At 50.5% G+C, this 13,364-nt stretch overlaps 1 protein-coding gene across 3 annotated transcripts in view; it reads left to right on the forward strand.

Moving 5' to 3' along the window:
• The window catches only part of REEP1 (receptor accessory protein 1), a gene marked incomplete at its 5' end in the record, with an annotated part of 91,209 nt that overhangs the window by 37,877 nt on the left and 39,968 nt on the right, over positions 1-13,364 (forward strand). For all 3 annotated transcript variants that reach the window (XM_081101023.1, XM_081101024.1, XM_081101025.1), the window contains one exon: positions 5,812-5,884. In XM_081101023.1, coding sequence (XP_080957149.1) covers positions 5,812-5,884 — 73 coding nt within the window. The remainder of the gene's footprint in view (positions 1-5,811; positions 5,885-13,364) is intronic.

A 13,364-nucleotide genomic window follows, 5' to 3' on the forward strand; every position in this document is an offset into this window, starting at 1 on the left:
CCTTTTCCCAGGGCCCTGTGTTCTAGACCCCCTGCTCCTTGAATTCAACCACTTCCCAAACCAACCAGCCATCTAATCAACAAACCAGCCAGCCAGCTCTTCTTCTCTACCCGCTACCATGGCAAAGGCACTGTAGAACTAGTCACACTAGAATGTGGGAGACTTCCAGTTCCTTTAGTTGTACCCCCAGGGGTATCTCCAGAGATGCCTCAGCCCATGCATTTCTCCACAGACAGTCAGGGTTGAGGTGGGAGGTAAGATCCCACTGCAAACTGTGCCATTTATAGTAAAGCTTTCTTGGGTCGAATGCACATAGGCCAAGAGAGTAGCATAAACTTGTCAGTCATCTTCTCTATTTTGGGAGGGATCCAGACTTGACTTCATGTGTCCTCTGAGACTCTCCAGAACCTTCTGGAAAAAGGCATTTCCCTGATGTCACACACCCAGAACCCAGGAGCGAATCAGAGGGTAGGATACTTTTATGATTCCGCTGAGACAGTGGAACCACTTCCCACACCTCTGAAAGACACTGTGTTCTTTCCCCGACCCCACCCCCAGGGGACTGCCTTGGAGGCAGTGGCCATCCTGGGTCTCCCAGCCACCGGGCATTCCTGGGTCTTATGGACACAGTGCTGGACCCAGCCTTCCCCTGGGACTGGGTAAATGACTCCCACGGAGGCGTCGCCCCTCCTGGTGGTGGGACGCCGCAGACCGGGCCCTCGGCTTAGAGCCTCCACCGTGGGGGAAATAATTTCACAGATCTGTGCAGCATTTTCGTCTTCAGCATTTTTTATTGCATGTCATCGCACTTGACCTTCCCACCAGCACCTGTGGGGACACCCCAATGGGCAGAGGAAATGAAACAGGTGAGGCTCCTGGGCACTTACCAAGGACTCTTGTGTGTTGAATGGTGCAGCACAGACCAGCACCAAGGCCCCCCAGCTCCCAGGCCTCCGAGGTGGTCCCTCCTTCTGTGTGCAGCTTAGAGTTCACGTGGCTGTACAGCCAGGCCACGCCCCCCATTCACAGGAGCTGAGCAGCTCTGTGGACAGGGACAGCCACAGCGTGTTCTGAGTGTGGAAGATCAGAGGAGTGTTAGACAGGCATGTAAGGGATTCTGGGGGAACGGGGGGAGTCCACAACACACAGGTATTGACAGAGTCCCTCACTCTTTCGTTTGTTTTCAGCAGAATCCAAGCTGTGTTCCAGTTTGCATGAGCCTTGGTAAGTGGGCTTATGTGTTAGACAGTTTCATTTTAAATAAGTTGCTTCTCATGATGACTTTAAAAAATTTCCTCAGCAAAGCCAAGGATTTGTGGTAATGCAAATAATGGGTGATTAAAATATGTTACTGATTTTGTTCGACCAAACAAGTGGGAACGTCACTGATTTAGCGCCCACACTGTGAAATCCCACGTTCTTGTCCAGCCTCGCCTTGGACTTGCTGTGTGACCTGAGCCCAGTTATTTGCGTCGTCCGATTTTATTTGCATCTGTGAAATGGAGATGATAGCCATGCCCACATCATAGAGGTTTTGTACATGCAAAGGGCAGGTAGAGCACCTACAGCCGTGCCCAGCACCCCGCAGAGCAATCTCTGGCACCAGTTATGATGTGATGCTCACTCTTCTTTTGGTCAAACTGTGAAGCTTTCACTTTTGGTGTTGGTTTCCTGGACACCCCCACTAGGACAGTTCTTCCATAGGCCCCCCTGTGATCGTGGCCCCGTGGCACCCACAGATGGAAAGAACGCATATTGTTTTCATTCTGAAGCAAACATTCTGAGGGCCCCTGACTTGGAGGAAGAGGAGGAAGGAGGGGGCAAACATAGGAAACACATGACAGGCAGATAAATGGAGCCAGTAAGTTAGGGGTGGCAGGCTTCAAGGTCACAGCAAGTGACTGTGGAGAAGGGAGGGTGGTTTGAGGCCCGGTCACAGGTAACGGAGGAGTGTGTGGGCACAGAGCCCGGCCTCGCCTCCTCTCTAGAGGCACACGCCTCTTCCTCCCCTCTTCTGGGGCTGACGTGAGCACTTACAAGTAGCTGGAGATCCTCCTAAGTATTTTACTGCTTTCCTCTTGACCTCGTACAGAGAGTTTTGTGAATCTATCAAGTGAGTTAAGTTCCTTGGAGAGAGATTTCAGTTCTTTGTTCTTTATTCACTCAAGTACCCACTTCAGCAGGGGCTGTGCCAGGCACTAGAGACCCCACTGACCACCTAGGACTGCGTGGTTTGGCTGGGGACGCTGAGTCAGCCAGCACAGTCAGCCCAGGAGGACACAGACAGGCCCTGTTGTCAGGCTGCCCAGACCCACATCCCAGCGCTGCTCCTGGCTGGGGTCTCCTGGGTCCTTAGTGTCCTCGTCTATGAAACGGAGTAGACTTGGTGAACTGGGCGGATCCAGAGCCATGGAAGCAGGGAACAGAGTGTGGGATCTCGGAGGGAAAGCCGGGAGGTGGGTGGGTGGGAGGTGATCAACCAAAGCCTTTGTATGCATAGATGCATGGCCCATGGACACAGACAATAGGGTGCTGAAGGCCCGGGTGGGGTGGGGTGAAGTGGAGGGGATCAGTGGGGGGAAAAAGCAGACATATGTAATACTTTCAACAATAAAGATTAAACAACAACAACAAAACAAAACAAATAAAATGGAGTGGAATTCTTATCCCATATGGGTGTTGAGGGTTAAGTGGGGCATGTATACAACCTATAGAGCAGTGCCTGGCATTAGTAGTGCTCAGCGATATTGATATCATAATTTTAAATGTCTTATTAATACGACAGCATAAGGGCTGTAATGGACTCAAATAATATCAAGAAAATTCTGAGGGACAAGCGATCAAAGACTCACAGAAGTGGCTTTGTTGAGATGGATCTTAAAGGATTAGTGGGACTTTATCAGGAAAAACAGTTGTGAGGCTGTGGGAAGATCCTGCATTAAGATTTAGGCAGGACGGAGAGCAGGCGGGAAGTCACAGTTGGGAGTGATGAGCATGGCTCATTGTGGGGACAGCTGCTGCCAGTGAGATCTGGAGGCCGAGGAGGGCTGGGGAGGGGCGGGCAGGGGACTTGCAGGGGCACTTGGTATGCGTGGACATAGATCCCAACCCCTTTTGGCTTGGACCTGCTTCATCTGTTACTTCTTGTCTCCAAAATAGATTTAGACGTACTCAGCATTCTAATCCCATCCTCCCTTCCCTGGGCAGTGAGATACTCTGTGTGCTCCTCTCCCTGCCAGGGCTATGGAGATTTTAGGGTCTGAAAAAGCAAATTTGTCTTGCTGTCCCCATGCTGTCAGGTAGGGGGGCACTGGCCACCCCTTCACATCAGGCCTCCCGTCCGCGCACCCCTGAGGGGTCCCAGTTCCGTGACCAGAGGTGTCGCTGCTCGTGGGAGCTCACAGAGGAGCAAATAGCGGCTGTTGAGTTTGCACTTGTCTCTCTTCCACCAGCCGCACGCTGCCTCCGGGCAGGGGCTGGAAACCCTCCTGGCAGACCTGGCTAAACCGGGGCATCTGTGCCAGGGGAGCCAGGGGCATGTTGCCTGAGGCTCTGCTGAATCAGCCATTGCCATCTGGCATCCCCTTGCTGTCGAGAGCTCAGTCCCAGCGTCATGAATGTGCCCTGGATGGCTCTGCCCTTTACTTCACCAGACAGAGAACGCCGGGTACTTGCCGAGCACTTGCCAGGCCCACGGCGCGGTTATGAATGAGACAGAGACCAGCCTTGGCTTTGTGGGGCATGTAACGTGGCAGACAGACACTGAGTAAACCACTGCAAGTGTATGCGTAAGGGCTAAGAAGAGGGAACCTAATCTTCAGGGTTGAGGAGGTCAGGAAGGCCTCCGGGAGGGAAGCAGACGCTGGTATCTGAGAATGCCCGGGAGGAGGGCAGGGCGACGCTGGGAGACCTCCCTCACCAGGCGGGCTCATTCCTGGACCCGGTGGGCTTCCCCAGGCTGTGCCCCCGCCGACGCCTGGTGCCTTTCTCTCTTCCTTAAATTTCTTCCCTCCCACCTGAGGCCTACGTTTTCTCCTCCCCTCAGACACTCGTCCCCTCTCCGGGCTTATCGTGTTCCCCACACATAACCCTGCCCTCACAGAGGATGAAGCCGGAGGACAGTGTGAGTGAAAGGCCAGGCTGGGAGGAGGCCGCCCTGGCCAGGGCCCCAGCCGACATCAGCCAGTCTTCAGAGGCTTTACTCCGCAACGGTCATCGGACCTTGACACGCAAGCGGCTGACCGCTCTGTGCGCCGGTGTCCCGTCCGAGAAAGAGGTTCCGCTAGCCGAGGCGGCCTGAGGGCTGAGGCGATGCCTGTCTGGCACGTAGGGCGAGGCCTGTGTGAGGCAAGGGTGCAAGAACCCTGTCCCTGCCAGCATCTCAGAAACGGACTCTGCTCAGTTAACTGGTTTTCCCTGGCAGCCAGAGGCAGAATGTCAGGGTGTTGCCTGGCCGCAGCGCTGTGGGAACGCTGCCCACTTCGTGGTAGATGGCATCTGGACTCCGAGTTTTCTGTACGGCCTCTAAATACTGAGGAGGGAGCCAGGGCTTTGGGGTTCCCAAATGTGGAGCCTCCTTGCAGGGACCCCGGAAGCTCTGTGGGTGGGTGTTCACAGGAGATGTTGGCTCCTGGGGGGTGGGTGTTCACAGGAGATGTTGGCTCCTGGGGGGTGTTCACAGGAGATGTTGGCTCCTGGGGGGTGGCTCCTGGGGTGTTCCAGGAGATGTTGGCTCCTGGTGCCCACTCAGTTTGCATGTGAACGGACACCTGGGTGACCTGATCTGTCAGGCGAAAGGAATAAACTCTTCCAGCTCCAACGTCCTGTCAAGTCATACATTTAAAAACATCCATTGTGAGCCTACTGTGTGGCAGGTGCTAGAAATACATTGTTGAAATAAAACAGGTCCATTCTGTGCCCTGAAGACATTTACAGTCCAATGGGGAGATCCTGTCAATCAAAGTATCCCCCAAACACTAGTGAAAGAGCACCCTGATAATATGCACATTGGCTGTGAGGGCGGGGTGTGGGTGGGGAGAGAGGGGGGGACAAACTTTTTGACTCGAGGGCCACAATGGGTTCTTAAACTGGACCGGAGGGCTGGAACAAAAGCATGGATGGAGTGTTTGTGTGAACTAATATAAATTCAAAGTAAACATTATTACATAAAAGGGTACGGTCTTTTTTTTTTTAGTTTTATTCATTTCCGGCCCGCGGGCCGTAGTTTGCCCACGGCTGCCTTAGAGGCAGGACTGAGAGAGCTGCTGCCCAACAGTCACACTGGCCTTATTTTTGCTTCTTCGTCTTAAGAGCAGCGAGACGCAGGTTAATGCGGGTGGGGATGCATGCGGCTTGGCCTGCGTGGATTTGCAATTGGAAAGCGGGTTCCGGCCGCAGGATGCTGAAATCAAGCAGGAGAGGCGTGAAATTAGAAGGAACTTTTAGTGAGCTGGTTTCAGTGGTGAAGGAAGCCCACCGTGCCTGCCTGCCGCCTGCCGCAGGCTCATAGAGCATCTGGGGATTAGCAGCAGGAGAGGAAGGTCTGACCTTTAATGTGAGTGTCTTACTGTGCAGGTTGGCTTCCCACCCCACCCCATGTTTGGCTTCCATGACCCCAAATCACCCTTGTAGGTTGTAACAGGAGGTTCCGAAGCACATCCCAGCCAGGAACAGACTTCAGGGCATTCGGAAACCATAAGTCAAGCCCACGGCAGCACTTTCCGTAGCTGAGAGAATGGTTCCTGCCATTGAAGACAGACATTTCCCATCATGAATGAAAATCACATTTCTCTTTCTCTCTCTTCCCTCCAGGCTTATATTTGGCACCCTTTACCCTGCATATTATTCCTACAAGGCCGTGAAATCAAAGGACATTAAAGAATATGTGAGTAGCACTTTGGGGGAGTGAACTGGGTGTGAACGGGCGGGAGGAGGTGGGCGCTCTCTGATGTGATGCACTGGCAGCAGGCTGAGGAGTCCCTTCATCGCTCTCCTCATGAGACCTACGTGGTGTGGCCCAGGAATCCCCTCCCTGTCAACACTTCCTCTTTAGAACTCGAGTGCAGAAGGAGGGGACGCAGGGAGGTACAGCGAGAGGAACCGAGGCCCCCAGTCTACCACATGCCACTGTGTGGCCTGGGCTGAGTGACTTCACCTCGCTGAGCCTGTTTCTTTGTCTGGAAAACACTGTGTAGACCAGAAAGCACTGTTATTGGGACCCAGGGGCAGGAGCAGGGGTCCTGGGACCAGCAGACCCGGTTCAGCTCCTGGGTCTGCGACTCGGGCTCTATCCCACCCCAGTTCTGCGATTCAGATGCCCCAGGATGTAAGCCCTATTGCTTTATAAACTTTTAGAGGGCGAGAGTTGTTCATTATTCTACAGCTATTACCCCACAGCGCCTAGCAGAGGGCAGAGCACGTGGAAGGGGCTCCTTGGTTTGGAGGATGCATTGCTGTTGAGTGGATTTGGGAGCCGGGGTCACGGCCCTCGATGTGTGGGCACCTCTAGACAGAACCATCAGACCACCCCTGACTGACAGAGACCTGCAGGGCGGGTAGAGGGAAGGAGAGAGACCCAGGTCCAAGTACAGAGGATGTGGATTTTGTCAGCAAGAGCCTGAAGTCAAGTGCTGGCTCTGACTTGCTTGATGCAATGGGTGGCGAGAAGCTGGCTTCCAAGAGCCTCCTTTTCTTCACCTGAGCTGCGGGGTGAAGAGCAGCAGCCCTGACCCCCAGTGTCGTGAGGGACAGAGGGTCTTCGCTCTCCCTCTGTGACTCAGAGGTGTCACTTGGCAACTTTGTCAGGTAAAGAGGGTTGGAAACATCATCGTTTCCTTTCTCGGAAACCCCAGGACATCTTTATGATGAAACCAGCCACCTCCCAGTCAACTGCAACCAGAATTGACCACCCTCCCCTCTCGGTTTCCTAGAACTGCTCGCCCAGGCTTGCCATTGCTACTAAGCAGGGGGTCCAGACAGGGGTGGGTTCTCCCCAGAGACTGGGAGCCTCTGAGCGTGAGCTGTAAATAGCTGTTAAGTTATAAGCACAGAAGCTCATGAGTCTCCGTTGACCTGGCACAGGGGTGAAGCATGAGGCAGCCTCTTCCAGGTCTCCCTTCCAGCCCAGGGCGCCAGGCAGCTGTGCCAGGTGAGGAGGCAAAGCTGGGGTCACCGTGGTTCAAGACCCCATCTTCTGCTATATAGGGGCAGAAACTCAGCTCTGTCCGCTCTTCTGGGAGAGATCAAAGCCTGGTAAATTGTTTTGCTCTGACCAATCTCACAGGAGCCCGGTTTGTCACTAGAAGGGCAATTCATAAATTTAGAGTGAAACATATAACTGACAAGCAGAGCAGCTGTGTGTGTTGGCTGGTGAACACGTGTTTTTCCCGAAAGGAAAGCTTGAGAATAAAGATGAGATGGTTTCTTGGTAAACATGGAATTGGAAGAAAGAAGCTGAATAGTGTTAGGGAGACGGGCACGCTCACACGTGTACACTTGCTTCTCTTCTCCTTTTGACCATGGATCCATTTGTCCAGGAGAGAAACCTGGGAATTTCCTTGTACCCCTGCCTCTGCCTCACCACCCAGCCATGCACACACCTGATTGGCGACTACGTCCCTAGTCCCCTAATCATCTGTCAGACCAGGTCTCTCCGTTTCTGCAGCCACTCTCTTAAACAAGGTTGTCATCATTTCCTCCCTGGAATGTTGCAGTAGCCTCCTCTCCTAGTTTTCATTGCTCCTGTAACACATGACCATGAATTTAGGGGCTTAACACAGGCAAGGCTCTAGGGGAGAATCACTTCCTTGCCTTTTTCAGTTCCTGGAGGCGGGTCACCTGCATTCCTGGGCTGGAGCCTCTTTCTCCCTCTTTCAGGTCCACTGTGTTTCATCCCTGAACATCCTCCCATAGTCCCATCTCCCTGTGGCCACCGCCGGGTCAGGGTCTCCGCCTTAAAGTACTCATGGGACACAGCGGGCCGCCTGATAGTCCAGGATGGTCTCCCATCTGAAAGTTCTTAGCTTAACGGCTCTGCAAAGGCCCAGTTGCCGTAGGCATAGTCATGGGTTCTGGAGACGAGGATGAGGACATCATTTGGGGGCAGGCAGGGGCTAGTGTTTTGCCTGCCACACTTCCTAATTGGTTCTCCTGCCTCCTGTCCCTCATCTCACACTCTGTTGTCTATAATATAGACTCTATATAACTTCTAGAAGCCTTTGAACAGTGGGAATACTCATTTCAATCCCCTGGGATCCTTGAATGACTGCTTCTCGCCTGCAACATCGAGTGCGGACCCATTATACAGGCTTGAACACCCTCTGTCTTGCTCCTCCCTACTTCCCAGCCTCTTCTCTATGAGCATTGAGTGCTCTTCGTCCCATACTCAGTGTGGCCTGTGGACCAGAATGAGTAACATCACCTTCGAGCTTGTTAGAAACGAAGACTCTCGCATCCGGCCCAGACTTCCGGAATGAAAATCAGACTTTTTACTGGATCCTCCATTTGAGAAAACACTGCTGTCAACATTCATAGCTTCTTATGTCTTTCCAAACACACTGCACTTAAACAGAAAGGAACTTATGGGAATTCCTAGGACAAACTAGAAGGCTGGGGGGAAGATACTCAAATTGGGGAGGATCCCAGAAACCTGGTGACAGGTAAGCTTATGCCACAGGAAAGGTCTGGTTAGGAAGCTGCTGCCAGTATCGTCACCATGGACACTGGCTTCTGGCTGCCTGTGCCTTTGGAACAGTCTGTGAAGATTCGAAATCCTGGCTAGGGGCATTTGAAGCCTAGATAATAGGACTTGCTGCCCAAAAAGGCAATCTCAAAATTAGAAGGCTTTGGATACTGGTAATAAACATATATTGTTTACATATTACATATAATTATATTCAATAAAATTTATGATGTTTAATGAAATTAAAATACAGTATATAATATGACTGTATATATACAGTGTGTGTGTGTGTGTGTATATATATATATATACACATATATATATGTGTATATATATATATACACACACACACACACACACATATACAGTATATATATTTCCATTACAGTTACTTGTTTGGTTGCCCAACATTGACATCCACTCCTTTACCCAGGTTTTGGCTTTTAAAAAACCTTCCAACAAGAATTCTGTGCAACTCATTTACTTGTTAAATCCAAATTTCTTCAGCTGAGTCCAGCTGCAGGTCCAGTACCTCGCTTCCTCTGGCTCTGACAGGATCTAATCTTAATATTCAGCACTCTAAAAAATTAAATGATCGAGTGAACCACCCATATACTCTATTAGGGGGAGAAGGAGAATAAATAAAAATAAAATTAGTTAAAATATTTAAATCTATACATTACCAAAAAAATGAAGAAAATCTTGGTAGAAGCTACAGTCCTTAGTCATGCAAGTGGTCATAAGTTCATAACTTGTGTTTATGTCTTTTGTTAAAAGATAATCTTTAAAGGGTAAAATCACGACTCTTGTACAAATATAAAATTAACACGTGTGAAAATTTTACATAACTCATTAATTAATGAGGGAACCAGTAAGTTGCTAAAAACACATCAAAGGAGATTCCAAAGAACAGACACATAACCAATCAGGAGTGATGAAATGAATTGTTTTAAAATATTCAACTGATTTCTTGGGCAAATGTGGAAATCAAAGTTGTAAAATAGCTCAAAAGACATTGAAAAACATGACACCCGTGGGACCAGGGTAATTCAGAAGGTGCTCTGGGCCAGTGGTCGGCAAACTGCGGCCCCGTGAGTGTGGCTCTTCCACAAAATACCACGTGCAGGCGCGCATGCACAGTGCAATTGAAACTTCGTGGCCACATTCAAGGGGCCAAATTGCCGCACGTGGCTCGCGAGCCACAGTATGCCGACCACTGCTCTGGGCTCCTACAGTTTCATAGCACATCCAGCATTTTTTCCTTTGCTTCCTTCTTCCACCATCTAATGCATGCTCCATCAGAGCTTTGGTTCAGTAAGCAGCAGTTCTCAACCTGTGGGTCGCGACCCCTTTGGTGGTCGAACGATCCTTTCACAGGGGTCGCCTAAGACCTTCCTGCATATCAGATATTTACATTACGATTCATAACAGTAGCAACATTACAGTTATGAAGTAGCAATGAAAATAATTTTATGGTTGGGTCACAATATGAGGAACTGTATTTAAAGGGCCAGAAGGTTGAGATCCACTGAGTTAGAGCTTCCTTATCCAGGGTGTGGCCTGAATCTTCATTCCTGAGGATCGTGAGGCCTTAGTAATCCTGCCTCTGTGAGTCATTGACTTTTACCTCTGAGTGAGACTGTAGTCGGAGATCCCCCAGGACCGTTAACTTCCTCCCCTGCACATTGTGTAGCAGCAACCCTGGTTCCCCTGACCATCAGGATCAGTCACCCCATCGAAGCCCCTAAGTCCCTTTATTATCCACTTCTGAGTGGCATGGTGGTCCTGAAGTGGTCAGGTGACTGTCTAGTCCAGTGATGGCGAACCTTTTGAGCTCAGCGTGCCAGCATTTTGAAAAACCCTAACTTAACTCTGGTGCCGTGTCACATATAGAAATTGTTTGATATTTGCAACCATAGTAAAACAAAGACGTATATTTTTGATATTTATTTTATATATTTCAATGCCATTTAACAAAGAAAAATCAACCAAAAAAATGAGTTCACGTGTCACCTCTGACACGCGTGTCATAGGTTCGCCATCACTGGTCTAGTCTCTGCTTCTATTTCATTGGAACCAATTGTATCCCTGCTAGAAGCGCCTATCCTCCGGGCATTAAAATTATTAAAAAGTAGAACTCGGAAGTTTAGGGTTGAGAAGCAGAAAGGCTGTGAGTCAGACTGTTACGGCACCTCTCACAGACACCAGCGGTGTAAGTTACCCGACAGCCCCCTGAGTCTGAGGGAGAGGCTGTCCCATTTCAGTTCTTATCTGCTCATATAAATGAATCCAAACAAGTGACTCCAGGTCATGGTGTTGTGTTCAAGTGAATTTATTAAGAAAGTAAAACATGCAAATTTATTAAAGGAACAAGGCAAGCAATCATCCAGCAAAGATTGTGTATGGGCTCTCTCAGCGAATCTGAGGAGCGAGTGGGGTGGAGGTTTCTGCCTTATATATGTTTCTGTCTATAGATTATAAATCTCTCTGCCGAGTGTCTTGGGTGCAGATTAGTTTTCAAGGTCCCCCTTTCACTTTGTTGTGGCTTTCCCAGAATTTGTGGGAAGCACCTGGCAGTTTTATCTTGCCAAGCCCCAAAACTGATGGCTTTTCTGTTTAGGGAGTGAAATAAACTGCTCTTTTTTCCTCCCCCCTTCCCCTCTCCTTTCCTGCTTTCTCTACTTAGAGAGACTTTTAACCATTTGCTCTCAAGGGTCTTTGGTTTGGGGAAGATAATGGCTTGTTACTTACAAGCCAGCTGCAAGCTGTCCAAACTGCTTGGCCACGTTTAATTTTCTTGTCTCAGTTTCCCTATTCCTCCTGCCCTGGAATGTCCCTAGCTTCTTGCTACGCTGTAACAAGACCAGTGAATCTCAAACTTTAACATGAGTACAAATGAACAGAGGATTTCATTAAAATACAGATTCTGATCCGTAGGGTCTCAGGTGGGGTCTGAGATTCTGTATTTCTAACCAGCTCCTCCTTGATTCCGATGGTGCTGGTCAGGCACGGGCTTTTCACAGATGTCTGCCATCTGGGGGTCCATCCACATCGTTCCAGAATGTGACCACGGCCCAGTACCAGTCTCAGCCACCCTTCCATGTACCTCATGGTATTGCCAGATCCTTACCTTGTATTTTAAAATGTACTTGGGATTTGCTTTAATCAGGGATGGTGAGGCATGCAGACACAGAAATGACTGTCATGAAGAAAGACGTTTTTACTCACAGCTCCTTAAAGGCGGGAGGCCCAGCACACCTCCAGGGCCAGAGGAGGTGGGCCACAACCCCTACTGGTTTCTGCAGGGAAGTCAGGTAGGGGAGGGTGGTCAGATTTAGGGTTGGCTAGCTGGAATAATTTCAGCAGGCGGTGGGGTGTGGGGGCTGCCCTAGCTGCCTTGGTACCTGGCCTGGAGTTATTAGGGCTGGGGAATATTGGCCCACCTGTGAGTGCTCTGTATGGGCTCTGGGTTGGTGAGTTTGCATATGAAAAGTCCACCCTGGGGCATGTCTTTTTCTCTTTCTAAGAATTGTCTGGTCCTGGGGAGGGAAGTCTCTCCGTAATCAGCAAGGCCTCCGATGCCAAGCATCAGAGTACAGAAAATAAGAAAAGAGTTCATACACCTGGTGGCAGTGTAGGTGCATTAGCTCAGGACACTGCTCCTTCCAGGCTCAGTGCGCTGCTCAGAGTTCTGCCTGTGAGGGAACTTCACTTCCTCATTCTCTCAGGGCAACCGGGCTATGCAGCTGTCCACTGTGAGCTCCTGCCAGCAGCTGGTGCCGAGGCAGCTGTAAACCAGGCTCTAATCGTCGCTTTCTCGGTCATTAGGCATAGGGAGTGCCCTGGGAGGCCAGAGCGGGCCCAGATGCAAGAGGGAGTGTGGGATACTCAGGAAATAGGGTGACTGATGTAGGGGAGGATCCAAGGGTGAGGTGAGGCCACAGAGGTGGCTAAGCCTGCTGCCTGCACAGCCCATGGGGCGGGCTCTTGCAGGCTGCCAGGAGCCCTGGAGGCTTCGTGATGGGTCCTGGGGTCTCAGCCCATCTCTGTGGCTCATGGAAAGTCTCTAGGCTCTGCTTCCCACCCTCCTGCTATGACCTAGGATCACAACTTCTCCTATGTCCTCACTGCTGGGTCCTGCCCGGATCAGTCCAGAGGGACTCCCTAGCCCCGCTGTCAACTCTCCATTCCAGAGTTGCTCCTGGTCAACACCTCTCAAATTGGCCATAGCTCCCTCTCTCTCTTCTGGACGCCGTCCTGCCCATGCTCTCCATGTCTTGCAGGGAATTTTGGATAGAATCCCTCAAACCTGGCAACTTCTCTTTCATACCTTGGAAAAAATAGCCATCATTGGGTTACTCTGTGGTTTGATGGGGGAAAACATTTCCTGGTAGTTTATTTATGGTTTCCATCTGAGCCACCAATATCCCATTTACCTTTTGAGGCTCAGTGAATCATTCTCACACCGTCCTTTCCACATGAAAGCATTTTAAAGAGAAGGGGTTCATGATGGAAACTTCTTCAGGCTAACACTTCAAGCCCCTTCATCCCCATGCCTCCTTCATCTTTGGCCATGGCCCCACTCTCCCTCCTGAGATTTGGTCTTGCCTTTCCAGAGGCCTATTGGGCATGCTTCTTAGACGTCTCCTGGGCCCTCAGACTGCCCTCGGGTTCTTGGAGCTCA

Source organism: Myotis nattereri (genome assembly GCF_964212035.1).
Source record: "Myotis nattereri genome assembly, chromosome: 10".
NCBI lineage: Eukaryota > Metazoa > Chordata > Mammalia > Chiroptera > Vespertilionidae > Myotis > Myotis nattereri.